We start from the raw sequence: 19,708 nt of genomic DNA on the forward strand, positions 1-19,708 counted from the left end.
CCCTGCCTCTTCCCCACTCAACAGCTCAAATATCGCTTTGGATCTTTGAGACAGCCTGAACTCTCTGGTTCTACTAGTATTAGTCAGCTGTTCCTCCTCACTGTTCCAACCCCACCCTTGTAAGCCAAACTTCCTGGCATCCTGAAACAAAGCAGTCCGGAGATTTGATGCAAATGCAGTTCAGGGAAGGGTAGGTCAGTGCCTGGAAACACCCAGCCATGACCAGTCACAAGGACACGTGGTCATGAATCACCCTGAAACTAGAGAATCAGGCAATATTCCTCTTATGGAAGATGGGCTGTTACCACCGGAAAAATATGCTGCTTTACTAGCTACTTCAGCCAATGAAAGACATGTGGGACTTGCATGTTTCCAACCTTTTGTGCCTGGGTATTAATGGTGGCCATTTACCAGATGCTTATGTCGAAGAGAGGCCAAGTGCAGAATACCAGAATTTTTAAAGACTACACTGAAAAGCGCAGAAAGCTGGGCACCCTTTTCCAATCCCACAATCTTGACACAGTCTATTTTCAGTGATGTTTATTCACACACACACACACACACACACACACACACACACACACACACGTACGTCTAAAGCCATACTCCAGTTACACAAACCCCAATGCAGCACAGAGTGCCTGCCCTCCTGCAAAGTGATAGCAACATGGCTACTATACTTCTTGCCTAGTGTGTACATCATAAACCTCGATAACAGGAAGGGAGGTAGTTAACTGAAGTGGAGACACACAGGCCCTTGAAATGAACTATGCGCAGGTGGACACAGTCTGTGCCCTGAGATGGCATGACTTCCCTGAACCCAGCTGGTAGACATGTGATTTAGGTCATTTTACTAGTGCAGGCAGAGTGATTCCAAGATGGATTTTATTGATGCTAGATATGGACAGAGTCAAGTTGTGCTGTTACACCTATTATCTGTTCATTCCTTTGGAAGTTGGGGAGTTTGAGCCTAGGCACTGCAGAATAGGTTGTGCTTCTCTTTAAGGATAACTTGTTCGATCTGAGCCTTAAAGAGGAACTCTGTGGAGCTAGTTGATCGATTGTACAAATCCATTTTATAGACCAACATGTTGGTCAGCTGCAAGAGGAAGCTAGTGTAATACTGGAAGAGAGTTGTTTACAGAGTAAGTTGTTTACAGTTAATGGGAATTACAGTTTTTTCTGGAGACGGTGCAGATGTGGAGCCCTGTGGGAACACAGACGGGAAGCAGATGACTAGCAGTTAGGCACTCCACATTATGTCCTACGACATGCTCATCCAATGCAAGCAGTACACAATGAATAGATGCAGGGGTCTGCTGCCAAAATCGCTGCTGGTTGGCTTTGCTGTAAATATGTTCTCACACAGCGTCTGCTCCTGTAGCCTCCCCTGCTCTGGAATTGCCTTAGTACTGCAGTAGTCACTGAGTTACAAATAATCAACAATTGCTATTCAGTTTCCAGTTCTAATCCCTTCCCACTCCCCAGTGTCAGTACCTTGTAAAGACATAAGCCACTTTCTTCCAAGAGACACAAAAGCTTTTGTGGGGAGGAATTGGATTGTTTGGGAGGGACAGGTGCAGGTTGCAGCAGCTATCCAGTGTTACTTGTTGCAGATTAATGGGACCTTAGGAACGGTATCCTCAGGGTTTCTAGCAAGAGCAAAGAAAGCCCTAGTCAAGAGGGACCAACAAAGGTGTAAAATTCTCTCAAGGTTGCATGTTATTCTAAATTATATGAGAGCACACACACACACACACACACACCCCCCCCCACCCCCCCCAACCCCTCCTCCAAACTGTTAAACTAGCATGCTCATTTTCACCAAGGTTTGCCAAGATTATTCTCAAGGGCCAAGAGAACGTTACGGCTAACATAGTAACAAAGTTCCTTTCCAGCTACTTGCTGGCTAGCAGCAGAAGGGAAACACAGTTGGACAATGCAAGAATGGATTCCACCTCACTTGTCACACTGGGAGACGCAGAACAATTTGCTACCAAATAATGCTTATGGATTATACAGAAAAACAGAATCAAATGCATTTGCAGCTAGGTAAGTGCTGAGGGCAGATAGCTAAGCAAGTATTCTGGTCCAGGACATGGCCACAAAGTGTGGCCGACATGGTGAGGCTCATTTGCCCAATGCGTAGGGGTTTTAACAGTAGTAAGATTTCTGAGTTTAAACAATTTCACTACTTCACCATCATTTTGCATCTGATTACATGATGCAACAGAGCCAGCTGCTGTGTACAGTATTTGAAGTATTGGCAGAAGTCCCCCAGAACAGTCCTTATGACTGAACAGAGAGGATTGCTTACGCCAGCAGAGTTTGAGGAAGCTGGAAGTAGGAAGTTGCCCTGTGGCAACAATGCAACGAGGGAACTTGAGATAGAAAGGACATGCACCCTCATGGGAGGCTATATCAATCTATTTTAATAGTGGCAGTGGGGTTTAAGACACCAGCAATGTTTTCTAGTCTACCAACATGCAAACCCAGACCTCAACAGAAAATCAAAGAAGCAACATATCTGATGTAGAGGGACCCTTGCCTGTCAAACAGTTACACATTCCTGAAAGTTACCATCTGAAGAGCTCGTCATCTCAGCCTAGTATCCAGGCAGCTTCCATTTCTTGTCTTCACTCCTAGTCTCACCTATGGCCACAGACCTGGGGTATGGCCACACGAAGTTATTTCGGGATACTAGAGGTATCACGGAATAGCTACCCTGCATTGTTGCAAGCCACCGATTATTTCAAAATATTTTACAAAATAACGGGCATGCTATTTCGGCATCCCAGTAACCCTCATTCCACAAGGGTTTAGGGATATCTTGAAATAGCACTTTATTATGAAATTTGGTGCTGTGCAGACAGCACCAAATTTTGAAAACTTATTTCAAAACAGGCTACACAATTTGCATATCTTATTTCGAGTTTTACAGTGCAGTGTAGACATAGCCCTGGTGTTCTGTTCCACCAGATTCCTTGGTACTATCCAGAATTTATCTGTGGAGACAGATAAGCCCCAGAGGCCAGTTTATCATAAGATGGGCAGGCTTTCTTCCCTGCCCAGAGCCACTGCTGATCTAAACTCAGAGACAGATTTTCAGTCCTTCTGTTTTCTGCTCATGGTTCTGGCAAGCATTAGTAATACTCTGCTCTAATATGTTTGTATTGCTGTTTTGACATCAGTGTTCTTAAATTGTTAAGCTACAGCTGGTACCATGTCCTGCTGACAAGTGTCCAACTATCAGTTTTGGGTCAGCAGGCAGCATGATTGCCAAGTGCATTGTTCCTAGACACATTTGCTGTTCCAACAAGCTATTTTTCAGTGCACGCTAGTGGCTGCTGGTGAGAAAGTAGCATACAAGGGGGGGCATTTAGGTGAGGGGTTTCCAGAAATCTGACGTCTTAAGCAGAGGCTGGCAAGAGGACTGCGCACGTAGCTGACACTGAGCCAGCACTTCCAACCTATGCTGGGATTTCATTTAGTGAAATGGACAGTGAGCGAAGACACAGGAGTTATCCTCATTTTGAATAAGTCTATTCTGCCAGATGATCAGCATGCGTCACACAAAATACGTACATAGAGGGAGCAATAGGCATGTGCTGTAAGAATGTGGCTTAGGGATGTTATCCAAAAGGAGTTGAGAGTCCAAACCCAATAGGGAGGCAAAGTCTAAATAACTACACAATGCTTTCCTGCTTGTACTACGGATGCGAATGGTTAAATCAGTAAACAACCATAACTGGTAAGGGCGATAACTGGCAGGGGCTGGAGCAGCTCCTCCCCTCCCACCTCCCAATCTGCTGCAGGGAGGAAGCATTCCAGCCCAGCAAGATCCCACCCCTGTTTAAGCTGGTAACTGGTTAACTGATTAAACCAGGGTGAGGAACCTCAGGTCCAGGGGCTAGATGTAGCCCCCAGCTTGCCAGGATTCAGCTTGCCCCTGAGGCTCAGAGCCCCCACCCCAGCATCGGGGAGCTTGTGTTCATGCTCCAGCCCCATTGCTGCCTCACTGCAGGGCTGGAATACATAAAATCTACTAGGCTGGGCCCCCCTAGGCTCTGGTGGGCAAGAGGAACGTGGGGGAACGTGGCTTCTCACTTGTGTGTGGCCTCTGCTTCATGTGTGTGGGGGGTCAGGGCCACCCAACCCTGAAAGGTTCCCCACCCCTGGATTAAACTACTTTGCATCCCTAGCTTCCTCCACACAGGAGCTCCCTGTATTGCACAACAGCCAACTTTTTCCACAACGCACCCACCGAAATATCACCAGGCTGCTCTAGGTCTCAGGCATTGACACTGGATGAACAGAGGTTTTGCAGTAATTAGTTATCACCTAGCTTACATGGTCAACTATCAGCAGTGACTTTCTCACAGTAGATGTGGGGGCAGACACCTGACTGGATACAGAGACTGATGTTCAGTGTGCAGCACACTCGTACGCACTAGCGCAGAGATGCTACAATGTGAGTAACAGCTGCTGCTTTCCTCATCTTTGGTTATCTCTGTTCATGTCCTCTGCCAGCCTAGCAAGCAGCTGTCTGCACACCCTTGCAGTAGTTCTAGTCTACTCATATACCCTTTCCTACCCACTGTACTGTATGCATTAGCGTCCAGCTGCTGCCTATCCTTAGTTCACACCCTCTTGCACAGGAGCTGCCAGAGTTCTTGGCACTTTTGAATTGAAAATTACAGGTCTGAACAGTTTAGGGGTCAGAGTCCTGGTTGTGGAGACAATAGAAATCCCTTTTGATTAGGCATAGCAGGGCTATATAACTTCAGCAGGAGGAGAAGCATTAACCCTTTTAGGAACAGAGGCAACAAATAAAGATCCCAGAAACAAGACAACTCCCTGCAACTGATAAACATCTGCCATGGCATCCAAAAAAGGAATAGGTAAGTATATTGGGTGACGCTTTTGCTCAAGTTGACAGTAATTATTTAACTGCTACATCATTAGGCTTCACTTATGCTCACTCCGAAGTGAGAACTGTTCCCATCCAGCTCATAGCTGTGGTAAGTACATTCAACTACATTACACACAGGGCTTGGTCTAGAGTTCAACAAGCTTGCAGACATACTTGTTGACATGTATTTAGAAATAAAGTTACCAAAGCAACTGAAACTGGCTTGATTATACTGCATTATTCTGACAACTAAAATATGCAGGATTTATACAATATTGTTCATAGAATTAACTATTTGGCGCAGACTTCCCCAGGAATGATGAGTTGCATCTTGTCATTTAGTTGCCTCTTGCTTTATGCAATAGAGTCTGCCTGCTTCTCTGCCCTGCTGACTATGCTTCCACAACCGCACAGCCTATCTAGCTACCTCAGGCTTAGAAAAATCTTGGCCAGATTAGAAAGGGGAAGGAAGAGCTAGCACAGCCAAATTCAGAGGAAGGCTGCACTGACCATGTTCCAGACTGCTACCGCCTTGGCTACGCAGCTCCACATGAAATACATCTTTGCTGATCCTTACCTCACGGAAGCTGAGCTTCCCATCAAAATCCTCATCCACTTCCTTGATCATGTTTTTCAGGCCCAAATGGGTCTGAGGAGCTCCCAGCTTCTCCATCATCAATTTCAACTCCATTAGGTCTATGTACCCATCCTTCCCAGAGTCGTACCTGTGGGGACAGAGAATAAGTGTCAGCATTTGTAAGTGTAGCAGGGTATGTGACAATGGGAATTTTCAAAGCTTAGTTTCACAACATAGGTAAGCATTAGTCCAATTCCTGACACTCTTTCTAATGAAGGGTTGAGACAGCCCATGCACATACCCTCCTCCCCAGATCTACGTTCAGGGACATGGTGACCAAGCCAACTGTTGCTATCTGGTAAGTTTGGGGAAGTCACATGAGACCTTTGAACTCTGCTAACTAAGAAAAAAGCAGATCAGTCTGCGGGGGAGGGGGGGGATGCAGGGTGGGGGGGAAATGCAGAAGTGACTTGGAAGCAACCATGCAAGAAATAATAAGGGAGGAATCCACATCTCCACTACAAGTCTTCAGTTCCTTTCCAGCAGGGTGAGGTGTATCAATCCATGGATTTCTACAGCTCAATGCTCTACACCAGTGTCTCTCAACCAGTGGTATGAGTACCCTTAGGGGTACTCGAGAGAAGTCTGGGAGGTATGTCAACAACTGACATTGGGAGACAACTGAATTTGTGTGTTAGGTTTCACAGCATTTTATTTTAAAAATTTTTACACATCCAAAAGTGTCATTGCCTGCCCAGCTACAATTAAGTTGTTTAAACAAATGTGTTGCAATGGTAGGAAAAAAAAAAAAAACTGTGTGTGTGTCTGAAAACTGTAGGTAGTGGGGGTACTTGATAAAAAAAGTGAGAAACACTGATTTACACCGTGCACAAGTGTACTGGAGGATTCAAGTCAACGGTGATGTACCACGTACATGCCAAAAAGCTACTCAATGCCATACCCAGAAAGTATCTATTCCTGACAAGGTCTTTCACAATACTTGAGAATTAAGAAAAGATGGGATCGTCACTCCAACTATTTAAGAGGAAGACCAAATATTCGGGCATAAGTATTTTACCATTTGAAGGGCTCCCTGTGGCAGATGTTATATAATCTAAGAATACTGATTCAGTAATAAATTTTATGAATACTAACAGTTATTACTGAGATAAGACTTTTCTGTATGAATGTAATGAGCCAGCTTACTAGGTGACTATCAGGGAAACAAGAGGATAGCTCTAGAAAAGCAACTTTTCAAATACTTCAGGGCGAGAGAGGGAGGAGGAAACAATTACAGGACAGTGGCATACTTCCAGGCTCCAACCTGAAGATATACAGCTGTTTTCCCAACACCATAGAATAAAAGATCAAAGGGCTTTATTAACAACAGTTAGGATGGGGACTTGTTTTGTGAGAAGAGAGGCCCAAGGACAGGACGAAGTTTTCAACTGACACTCTGGTGCAGGGAAAGAGGACAACTGGTTTGTCAGTTAAGGGAAGAGACCCAGCCCCTAGATCCTAATGCTTTTAGGGAGCCCACAGGAAGCTTAAACCTGTCAGGAGCCCAATGTGAGAGACGGGCAGGCACCCAGTAAGGAAGCCATGTTTACAAGTTGTTCTTTTAAAAAAACGAAACAAAACAAACCACCTTTTCTCTGAAACACTTGAGTTCAAAATAGTTTGGTCATTCTCTTAACCCACTGCTCCTGGAGCAAAAAGAACTGCAGGTGGGGATGCAGCCCAAGATGTGGTTCTTCCACTTGTAGACATGATTCCTCCTCCAGAAAGGACCCCCTAGACTAGAGCGAGGGTACCAAAGAGACCAGGAGGTATGAGAGAAGCAGTTAGCCCAGTAACTGTGACTTTCACTAATAGGGGGCCCAGCAGGGAACTTAAGGTGAGGAGATATTCTGCTACTTATGCAAAATAAAGGATCACTTCAGGAATGCACAAGGATTCGGAAACGGGAGAATTCTGCTTGGCACCTGGCAAGTTAAAGGAGAGACATTTGAAAAACACCCACACACCACAATAGGTTTCTCCAGACAAATATCTGTGATAAATGGATGGGGGCAATGAAGTAAAAATAAGCAGCTCTTGTTGCAGACACTGACTGTTGTAGCCTAGATGGTTGCTATTCTAGGTTTAAAAAAGACAAAAAACCACACACACACACACACACACACACCCACCCCCACCCACCTCTTCACTTTTTAATTTCATGTCAGCAAATCTGCTGTTTCTCTTAAGTCATCAGAAGAAAGCACCAAGTTCCAACCGAAGATATCACATGGGCATGATATCCTGGTCCAGCCTTTAAAATTTAAAAAGGAAGTTAGCTGGTTTTGTAAAAAGCACTTGCCATGCCAAAGTTTCTATAGCAGAGCCTCTTCATGCTTTGATGTGGGCTTCAGGCATTTGGGCTCATAAGGCTCAACAAGTTTTGAGTGGTCACAAGATTTGAAATAAGTGCTTTTCAAAAAAGGCTAAGATGGCAGGGGGAGGAGAGAGAGTGTTTTAACAGGAATGCAGTTGAAACAGACAACAGATTTCAGAGTAGGAGAAGGAGCAATGGCAGTCTGGAATCTAAGTATTCACTACCCTCTGGCCTTCATCTGAAAGTGGAAGAGTAATTCCTCCATTAGAGGAGAACAGCAATGTTTGCTAGGTCTTCAGATGAACACAGAGGTGAAAGTAAGCTCTGCAGTGCTCTGGCAAGAAGCTGGCTGGCTGTGGTGCTTAGCTGTGGGAGGAAGGGTGGCACACACCATACCTGGCTCCCAGGCTCAACAGCTAGCAGGTTCAAGGTGCTGGCTGGAGTCACCCCCCAGTTCTGGAATGCCTGAACGCACACCCCCCAGTTCTGGAATGCCTGAACGCACACACCCCCACTCCAAAATGGCAGCAGAGGGATGGGGGAGCTGCAGCCACACATACTGGTCCCTAGAAATTGCTTCTTTTCTCTTTTCTGCTTCCTCTGGTTCTCAGCCAGTAAGGGGAAAGTGCAGAGCCTGCTGCATTCCTCCCCTGGGCAGCAGGAAGTGAGAGAAATGCAGCAGGCGCTGCACTTTCCCATTGCTTGCTGAGAATCAGAGGAAGCAGAAAGAAAAGCAACATGTAAGGACTGGTATGTGTGGCTGCAGCTCCCCCCCCCCAAAAAAATGGAACCCTGATCCCTCCCTGCACTCATCCCTACATCCCCTCCCCTGCATCATTCACCTCCCCACATACACCCGGCTCTGAAGCTCCCCCCTCCCAAGCCTTTTGCCCTTATTCCTGGACACACCCTCTCCAAAACTCCCTGCCCTGATTCATGAACCCCCAAAACCATCCACTGAGCCACAGCACTGAGCCCGTGACACTAACTCCTTGCCCTGAGTACCCCCCCCCCCCTCGGGGGATGTGATACAACAGTACCTGTAAGAAGCTTAAATTACCTTCACTCTGGATGAACATGAGACTTTTGATCCATGAGACAACTTAGGATCATACACATTCCCCATTGAGCCTCTTCCTTATACTTCAGGAACCTCATTTAGTTCCAGGAGAGAAGGAAGTGAGTTGTAATTAAAGCAATAGAGGTGATGAGTGAATTCCAGCAGAGATATCAAAGGAGCTCTAATGCTTAATGAATAAGGAAGGGATCTCTGCTAGTTGGAGCACTGGCTGGCTGACAGCACAGCATCGCTCAGGATAGGGATTCAGTGTCTAACTCTGATAAGAAACAGCAGCAGAATGGCAGGAGCTGGGTGAGTTTCCTAAGTGGAAGGAAGGGAGCAGGAGTCTGCTTTCAGGCAAGCAATAACCCCTCCCTGCATGCCTCTCCCTAGTGATCCATTCCCAGCTTTGCTCCCTTCACACATTTCAGAATTATTTTATGGCTTCAAAAAGGAAATCCTAGTCACAGCTTTTAACAAGATTTCCTCTTTGCTCAAGCAAGTCAAGTCTTTCACGCACCGTGAAACACATTCAAAGAAAAGCTATACCCCTCTCAGATTTTAAAATGAACATAATCATTGTTTCTTGGAAGACAGAGTCCAATTAAGAAGCTTAGTCAGACAAGAAGCTGCACTGGAAACCAGAAAAAACAAAGTTGCTGGTCTCTTGGTGCTTGTGGGGAGTGATCACAGCAAGATGGTTGTACACCCTAGATTGCCATCCCCCCCATCTCCCCAACCACTGCAGAAACACAAGGGACGATAGGGAATGGTTAATTCAAAGCTGAAGTGGAAGGAAGACCTATGCCTAGACTCTCCTTAATGGCACAGGATTATCTCACTCTGAACAGTTCTTTTATACTTTTGTTAGTCTCAAAGGTACTACAGGTCTACACTAGAAAAGTACTTGGAATAATAACTCCCGAAATAACATGCCCACACTACAGGGAAGCCCCAAAATTAGTCCGAGGCACGCTCCCTTAATAAGGATGTGTTAACCTCTATTTAGAATCCCAGAAGTACTAGGGACTCGTTACATTGAATGACTCTGGGGAATAGTTATTTTGAAATAACAGCATTGGAACGGCCATACTACTGCTATTTTGAAATAAGCATTATTCCTCATGGAAAGCAGAAGCTATTATTTCAAAGTAACAGGCTTAGCAGCATGAATGCTCTGCTTATTAATTTTGAAATAAGAGTTATTTCGAAATAACTCCCTAGTGTAAAACAGAGGCTAAACACGGCTACTCATCGGACACTCATTTTGCAGTTAGCAAATTCATCTCCTGTTAGACAATATGCAGAACTGTATAGTGTCCCTCTCATCAGGGCTATTTAAATTAAAAAAAAAAAAACCATCACTACAACAGCATCTACATGTGACACCCAGTAACCTTTGCTGCTGAATGAAACATTTTGTTTTGGGATTAGGGTCTTTATTCTTAGCTGAAAGGAACTTTGCCGTTGATGGGTGCACCTGTGGTGATGGGGAATAAAGCAAGGCAGCATTACCATTCCTGAATTTAAGGAATCATGTGTGAACAAATGTGGGTTATATAGCTCCAAGAGATAATGATGTACTGAACATCATGCTCACTTCAGGATCATTTTAGTCTAAAATTAGAAATCCCACTATCAAAATCCCAGGTGTAATGCAGAGTTTTAACGCTGACTTCTTACTAAATAGGAGGAAGTTAGTTTGTCAGCTGTGACTGTTGCCTCTTTGTATATCAGCACTTCCCCCCCCCCCCCCTCAGTGTGCTAAGCCCGCCTTACAATCAGAGGGCTGGTCCTGAAGGGGTTAGCCAACCGTACTTTGGTCTTGGAACTATTAGGCACAGTTTCATGATGCCATCATTCCAGCAAACAGGCAGCACAAAGCAGGGATTGTGAGAAATTAGGTCTTGTTAGTAGTGGGCTGAGATGGTAAAGCGACATTGTACCAGTAGCACAATAGGTGTTCAGTACACAGAGCCAGGTCCAGCTTTCAGAGCAGGGCTTTCCAAAACACTTTAACCTCCGGATTTTCTATAGCCACAAGGCAGAGGATAAAAAACAGCTCAGGACTCCAATATTGGAAGGCAATCCTACTTAGAGCCAACTCGGAAATATAGGAATTGTTATGAACTGTACAGCAGATTTGATAGCTGGCAAGACCCTTTCCCAGATGGATGGGCTGGAGGGGGAGGGGGACACCAGAAAGAACTTGTTCTTCTAGACTTGAAAACAAGTTACAGATCCAGCAGAATGAAAACTGCATCCTGGACTACAGGATTACCACCCACTACCCACCCAGTCTTGAAGTAGAATATAATCTTGGTACTCCTACTCCAGTTCTATGTGGTTATGCTATTTAGGAGATTCAGAGATACATGCATCCTTGTGTTTCACTCAAGTGCTCTGGTGCTACACTTAGCCTTGCGGGCACAAGTACTCAAAGTGTTATCAGGGAATACAACCCACACAGCTGTGCATACATCTCTATTCAGCCTGTTGTAATCAGAGCTTTACAGTTGGTAGTTAGAGCCCTGCACGCTCCTGGCCCCTGCTGCAGCACCATTTTGTTTGCCACCTGTCCTGTGGAAGCTTCCCTTTAGGGAATCTGGAAGGAGTATACATCAAGTCCCTAATCAGCTCTCACCTAAAATCAACTCTTACTTTACTGCCAACTGTGTGGCTGTTTCACCCCCTACAGAGCACTGGTGGATTTGCTTGGGCACATGGCCAGGGGAAGAGGAAGATCCATCATTAGCTAGCGTGCCTGTTCTTTCAGGCCCAACGATTGCAGGAGATGGTGGTAAGGCAGCATCCAGAACAACCCCCACTAAAGCAAATACATTTGAGGGGGAAGGGTGCCATGAAGGGACAATATTTCAAAACTCAAATTGCATCCAGAGTTGTATTTTTCATTATAGATTGGGCCCTTTGTTCATCTTTCAGGTCCTGCAGGGAGCACTCAGACCTGCGGGCAGCTGATAAGCACATCCTGCAGAGTCTGCATTTGTACTGTGCCTATTCCAGGATCACAGCTGCAGAATGCACAGTAGAGAGCCTTGCTCAGAGCAGATGCTATCCCACTGCTGTGCTAGACATGCACACGCTTCCACACGCCCTCGAGATGACGATTACAGACTTGGGAGGTTTGTCACATTGGCAGCAGGGACACAGTTCCATACAGTAGATAACTTGTCATCACTCCTGCCCCCCACCCCATGTATCTGGTTTTGCTAATAGAGACATACCCACCGTGTCGTCACATGTAGCCATATGGGTATCCCCTGACCCTGAACCCGGTATGCAGCAAGATGAGACTCCGCCAGCCAGTAGAGAAGAGAAGATGTATTGCTTCTGTGAGGTACAGCACAGCCCAGGTTCTATGTGGGCATCAAAGTGAGGGGTCAGGCAGCCTCAGGCCCCTTGGGGTAGGGGTCCACAGGCCCCTGACCCCCCCAGTACTTAGCTTAGTCTCTTCTCTTCATGTTTTCCCAACCAAGACTGCCACTTCTCAAACCATACCCTTTCTTTGTTCATAACTCTTCCTTGCTCAGGTGAGAACAGGTTGGGCTACGATCTACGTGACGCAAGGTCCTTCAGGGTGGACCTCCCCCCCCACACTGGGCAGTGCTTACAGACGCAGGCCAGCAGGGGTCACCCACAGCCCAAGCATAGCGACCAGTGAATGCCCAACCAGAGCGTACCACACATCCACTACTATGTTACTCTTGCCACTTCCTCTGCTAGTCCCAGCAGGGAGACTGTAGTTCCCACAAAGCAAACAGCTGTGTCAGAGTATAGATGTTAAATATCAGTTAATTAAATAGTCGAGTAACCTCATGAATTCTTTTCCGTTAGTTGACTATTCTATAGTCCACGGGGGCAGGGCCGGCAGCTGCTGCATCGAAGGAACCAATGCAGGGTGTCAGGCAGGAGCTGGTCCAGGAGGGGAGCCAGTTTAAAAAACAGCTCCCCTTGTGCTTACTTGTTGCCTAGTGCTGCTGCAGCCCTTGTCTAAGGTGGGTCTGAGCTCCTGGACTCCACGTGAGCTGAAATTGAGCCAGGCTGCCTGGCTCCCAATACACTTTAAATGCAGTTGCAGCAGGAGTAGGTTCTCGATCCACTGCAAGCCAGAAGTGAGCTGGGCAGTCTGCTAAAAATGTATTGGCAAAGGTGGGGCGGGGGGGGGGGGGGAAAGAGGGAGTCTATAGCATTAACCTACACATTTTTGCTTATTGATTAGTCGACTATACTATTACATCCCGAAGAGTAGAGGCCTATCAGAAAAAAGCAACATCTTAACAAGGCACAAATGCTACTTCCAGACTGTCAATTTGATGGTGGCAAAAGGGAAATAAAAAGGAGCAGGGAATAAGAGTTATGGGGTGGAAAGAGAGGAGAGAAGTCCCTTATACGGAGTAAGTTCCTTATTTAGTATTGGGAACAGGGCAAGACATATGAGGTACTTCCCACTGCAGGGCTGAAGGTTTTCGTTTATTTTATGACATGCAAAGAGAGTTTAAACCAATTCCCTACCAGTTCAGCCCTCACAAAACAGGTTTAATTAACGTGTGATAAGAACACAGGAGCCTCACTGACATTTTCTGCTCCCATTAGGGTTAAGATGGGCCAATGGGCATTTCCCGCCCCCAAATTCCCTTGAGAGACATGGGCTGGAGGAGAGAGACTGAAGTTCAATTTTCAGATTGACATCTCTACCCTGTAGTGCTAGGATGGCATTTGCCCAGGCTAGAAGATTGTGCCAAGGTGAGCTGTAAGGCTTAGACTCTCCAGAGAGTTTGTAAGAATCCAGAAGGAATCTATTATAATGGTTTAAACCGTATTCTCACATTGTTAAAATAAAGAGCTAATTAGGTCACAGATTATAATTAGTCCAAGCTATAGACTTCCTGGTCCCTCTGCCAGAAGAGCATACAATCGTTCTTGCAGTCATTGAAGTCCTTGTCTATACTAGCACTGGTGGGTAAGGAGTAAGCTTATTGCAGACCAGACCTGCAAGTCCCAGAGCCATCCAGAACAGTGTTTCCCAACCAGTGGTACGAGTACTCTTAGGGGTACTTGAGAGAAGTCGGGGGGGGGGGGGAGGTACTTCAACACAACTGATGTTTGGAGAAAACTGAATTTTTGTTGTAAGTTTTACAATGCTTTATTATTTTTGTACTTTTTAATACCTAAAAATTTCATCGCCTGCCCGGCTACGATTAAGTTGTTTAAACAAGTGTGTTGCAATGGTAGGAGAAAAAACACACACCTGTGTGTGTCTAAAAAAAGTTAGAAGTACCCCTAGTACTAACAGTTTTCAAATGGGTACTTTTTTAAAAAAAAGGTTGAGAAACACATCTAGAACATGTGGTGGGTAAAACAGCTATAAACAGATTTGAATGACAGGGTCCTCATCACTGTTGCCCTCAGCTGTTTAAAAAAAACAAAACCAAAACCACCACCACACCACCTTACAACAGGGGTAGGGAACCTTTTTTTGAGTCCAGGGCCGCTTACTCACAGGGGGGGGGGGGGGGGGGGGGGAACCCACACAGCTCCAAAAAAACAGAAATAACCCTTGCCCCAGCTTTACTAACATGGCCCCGAACAGAGAAGGAGAAAAGCTTCAGAGGGGTAGCCGAGTTAGGAGAAAAACTCAAGCATTGACACTCCAGGGGTAAAGGAGGGGAAATGGGTGTTTGATAGTCCATAACTTTCAAATGTATGTTTCCTTCCAAGGGACACGTGAGTCTGAACAAAACAAAAACAAACAAAAAAAAAAAATCACAGCCTGGTAAACATTAAAGATAGTTCTCTCTATACTAGAAGACCCCTGCCCCAAGAACTCCAGGATCATTTTGCACTCAAGTTCAGGTCAGTGTAGACCAGTGATACTCACACTGAAGGTCCTGAGCTGCAAGGGGCTCTTTAATGTCTCCCCTGCAGCCCACGATATTAACATACTAGTTTAATCATTTTGAGTAATACTCTTACTGAAATGACCAACTGAAGTTGATAAAATAATGCTTGGGCAATCCTCTTGCTATGACAACAGCATATATAGACACACTCAGGGTATGTCTACACTACCCTCCTATTTCGAAATAGGAGGGTAATGTAGGCATACCGCAATTGCAAATGAAGCCTGGGATTTGAATTTCCCGGGCTTCATTTGCATAAGCCGGGCGCCGCCATTTTTAAATCCCAGCTGGTTCGAACCCCGTGCCGCGCGGCTACACGAGGCACGAACTAGGTAGTTCGAACTAGGCTTCCTAGTTCGAACTACTGTTACTCCTCATTCCACAAGGAGTAACGGTAGTTCAAACTAGGAAGCCTAGTTCGAACTACCTAGTTCATGCCGCGCGGCACGGGGTTCGAACCAGCCGGGATTTAAAAATGGCGGCGCCCGGCTTATGCAAATGAAGCCCGGGAAATTCAAATCCCGGGCTTCATTTGCAATTGCGGTATGCCTACATTACCCTCCTATTTCGAAATAGGAGGGTAGTGTAGACATACCCTCAGAGTACTCTTAGTTAATAGAACAATGAACTCACACTACTGTGGCTCTTTTGGATAATGCTGCTCCCTAATTTGGCTCCTGAACCACTGAAGTCTCAGTATTAGTGGTATAGGTAGGCCCTCTCCCCTGCACTACCAGGGTTTTTCCACAGCCTAGATTTCAACTCTGAGCTCCTGTCTGTCCCAAACCAACATGCACAAGAAACTCACAGCACATAAGTCAGGAGGAGCAGGGCCTTAAAGTTTAGGAGAATTTGCTTTTAGCTACCTTGTGTTTACTGAGTCACAATGGACAAGAGCAGCAATAGCAGTGACAGTCATGGGTGAATTCCACACAAACAAAGCTGCTGAGTGAAGCCTTCGGATGTTAGGATACCCCAGAATTAAGGTACTCACTTCAACATCAATAGTGTTTGCTACAACTAATGTCTGAGTAAATCATAACTAGAGCAAAGACCATTATGTGAATACTTCAGATGCCCTTAGCATGACTCAATATCGACTATAGGTATGATGCACTATGACAATCCCATGTTCCTAGATTAGAATTCAAGCAGGAGAGAAACACTAGTGTTCTTTAAATACCCAAACAAATAAAAAAGACAAATCTAGTTTCTACTTTGTAACGTATGAGGCTGGAGACCAAACAGCCTAACCTCTACTAGGGTTTTGGCAAAGAATTATCATTCAGCTGGGATCGTCTTCATGTGTAATGTTTTCCATCTGAGCGTAACAGATAATTAGCATTCAAACACAAATTCTACATTTCACACTTAGACGGAATTTCTATTTAATGGACTCATTGTTTTAAATATCCTACATTTCATCTCTACAAGTTTTAACTTTTACCACCACCCCCTAGCTTATCCCTAGATAGGAGCTACTCCTGTAAGTCTCTGACAACCTGGAACGTACAACAGCTGGTTACCCCTGTTTTGGATTGTCCTGTTTAAATGGGAGAATAGACATTTTTAATAACATTTTGGTGCCCAAATTTCATTGGGATCTCTGAAAGTCTGTGTGCCAGCTCCCTTCTCATTTCTAATTAGTAATGGCAAACTGGCCAATCCATGTAACGAAACGTTCCTGTTGCAACTACAGCAGTTACTTACGCAGAATACATCAGTCTGTAATTCAGTCAGTGGCCACTTATCTGTGTAACTGCACAAGGGCTGCCTAAACACACAAGGGCAAGTCAGCGTTTGCATCAATTAAGCCTGTCTTGTTCCTGTCCACACTTAGGCATCAGCTACAGTACAACTATGGAGAGTTGGCCATTGGACAGAAACAACCTGCCATCATTAGCAGGCACATCAGTGGTCCAATGAGCAGGGCACTGAGTGGGATGCTGGAAGCCTGGGTTCCTTCCCTGCTAGGTCTTTAACCTGCAGTGTGACTAAGGCAGTCATGGCTAGGGATGTAAAATCCTATTTACTTGGTTAACTAGTTAAACAGTATGTTTAGCTCCTTAACCAAGTACAGGGAGAGCAGGCAGGGGGGCCTCTTGCCACAGACATCTGCAACGCTCTGCCCCCACAGGTAAGGATTGCTCCAGCGAGGCAGGAGCAGCCTCTGTCTGCAGAAGGCCCTACGGGGTTCGAGCAGGCCTCTGCCTGTGAGGAGCTGCTCTAGCCCCGTCAATTACCCTGTCACATCCCTAGTCATGTCACCCCTGCGTTTCCTCCCACCTCTCATCTTCTCTTTTTGGCTTGAACATTTTTCATGGCAGGGACCAATTTCGTAATGCGTTTGGTCAAGCATCTAGCCCACTGGTCTCGAACACAGTGCCCGCTGGGGCATTTATGTTTTTACACCCCGAGTGCATGGCCCCACCCCCAGGCATGCGGCAGCTCCAAAAGGTTGGGAGACTACTGATCTAGCCCAATGGAGGTCATGATCTTGGTTAAAATGTCTAGTCTCTACCTCAACATCAAGTACTAGAAAGTTATATAGCTTCCTTTTAGTCACTTTAAAAGCTCAAAACAAGGAGGCAGCCCAGCAACATGTGACCAGCCAGAGGTTACTGGTACAGAGGACCATGGTTTAGGAACCCATGTTCTGTGGATACATATGGGGGGTGGGGGGGGGGGGGGGAGAGATTTCTTTTAGAAGAAGAATCAAAGCACCTCCTCTTCTTTCAATCTACTTTAGCCATTGGATATAGGCCCTTGGAGCTTCAGGACAGAAGGGGACTATATAGCTTAGTGCACCTCTGATGAATTACGAAACCATTACATGTAGCTCATTACATGCTAAGCTTTCACCATGTTTTTTGCTCATTACCAATATCTGTTTCAAGTGGTTTCCGCCCTCCTCTTAACAGACATGATTACATTGCTGAAGATTGCCCTCTAGGGGGCAATAAACAGATAAAGGAACTCAGTTTTGTAGTTGTAGAGCTAGAAAAATACATGAACAACAGCATCACACACACCTGATAAGTCTTCTCCTATGAAAATTTTTGAAATCATGGATTCTAAGCCATTTGGGACAGATAGTCTGTGCTTGTGTCCTTGGTGCGTGCGCATGTGTATGTATTAGAGTTTGTCTGTTCAAGAACCTCTCCTAAACATTTGGCTACATCTACACTGCAAGCTTTTTGCACAAAAACAGCTGTTCTTGCGCTAAAACTGGAGGAGTGTCTACACTCCATGTGCGTTCTTGCGCAAGTAAATTTACAGTAAAGCATAGGAACAGAGGGCTTCTTGCCCAAGAGTTATTCCTCTCCTCACAAGGAATAAGCACTCTTGCGCAAGAAGGCAGTGTGGATGGGCAACAGGCCATCAGAGCTTTCTTGCACAAGAGAGTATACACTCTGGCATGGATGCTTTTGTGCAAAAGCACATGGCAGTGTGGACGCGCTCTTGCGCAAGATCTTTTTCACAAGAGTTCTTGCACAAAACAGCTCTTGCACAAGAAGCATGTTGTGTAGATGTAGCCTAAGAGGTAGGCCCACCTAATTTAGTATTCAACTTCCTCTTACAGCAAGATCAGGGCATGGTTGTGCTGGGACAACTGGAACCCCCGGAAAGAGGACAATTTTCCATAACATGGAAAGGGAGGAGTTGCTGTTTGGAGGGAAGTGATAGGAGAGTGTCCACTGGGGGCAGTGAGCCCACAGGGAAGAGCTATCCTCCAGTGTCCACTGAGGAATGCCATACCACCAAAGGAGTGGTCAGCAAGGCTAGGGTTCTGCCATCTTGTTTACCAGCACACTGAATAAGGCCCCTGACCCCCAGCCTCCTGCACCCGCCCCTCCATCACCACCGCCCAGCCCTGAAGCAACCGGCCAATGCCCTGTAAGTCTTCTTGTCCTTAATAAAACTCACTGAATAGGTGGGGAGACTGAGCTTTCCTCTTACGGTCCACTCCTGAACAGGTTATAGCTAGGGTTGCCAGATGGTTTCAACAAAAATACCGGACACACTTGACATTACATCACAATCTACATTACATCTTATTTAGAAAATGCTAGACATTTCTATTTTCTCAGTTTGTTTCCTGAACAGAAAGCTCAAATACTGGACTATTCAGTTCAAAACCAGACACCTGGCAACTCTAGCTGTAGTACTTAGGTGAGGATCAGGTGGAGATCGTGGCATTGCCTATCGTGTACCCAAAGGAGTCCGGTCTCCAGGGTTGCACATGATTAATGTACACCCTGGAAGCTGTATGCGTTAATGGAAGAGAAAGTTTGAAGGAGCATAGTATTATTAAGGCTAGCAGCTCAATCTTCTCTTTCAAACAGGATATATCATGCCCTATCTTCCTCTACTCATTCAGGCAAGGCTGGGCCTATGATGAACACAGATGATTTAGAGACCACTTTCATAAATTCCACCAATACAGCTACCCCTAGAATCAAGGGTTTCTGTTTATAGGGGTTGTTATTAGTGTTGCCCTGGGCAGTTTATAATTAGACTAAATGTTCATTTTGGAAGGAGAACTCATGGGTTTCTTTCCCCCCCCTTCATTTCCTCTTTTTTCAAGGCCAGATTAGAACAGCAGTAAGAGAAACTTCACTTCATGAAGGTACACAAAACGTATCGGAAAGCCAAGGGAAGTCACATCTTCCAGCTAAGGAGAGCGCTAAGGGACACCATGGCTGTGACCTCATTTGGAGAAATATCCACTGACATGCTTACATGGCTGTCAACACATGAACCCCAACAAAATCAAGCATCACTTTTGCAACAGGAGACGGAGGCTCTGTCTAGACTGCAGAATTCTTTCAGAAGAAATCTTCTGAAAAAGCTTCTTCCG

At 45.5% G+C, this 19,708-nt stretch overlaps 1 protein-coding gene across 1 annotated transcript in view; it reads right to left on the reverse strand.

Annotated features, from left to right (window-relative positions):
* The window catches only part of EFHD1 (EF-hand domain family member D1), a 39,073-nt gene that overhangs the window by 7,898 nt on the left and 11,467 nt on the right, over positions 1-19,708 (reverse strand). Inside the window, exon 2 of the mRNA XM_006123680.5 lies at positions 5,490-5,637. Coding sequence (XP_006123742.3) covers positions 5,490-5,637 — 148 coding nt within the window. The remainder of the gene's footprint in view (positions 1-5,489; positions 5,638-19,708) is intronic.

Source organism: Pelodiscus sinensis, chromosome 10 (assembly GCF_052426305.1).
Source record: "Pelodiscus sinensis isolate ZL-2025 chromosome 10, ASM5242630v1, whole genome shotgun sequence".
NCBI lineage: Eukaryota > Metazoa > Chordata > Testudines > Trionychidae > Pelodiscus > Pelodiscus sinensis.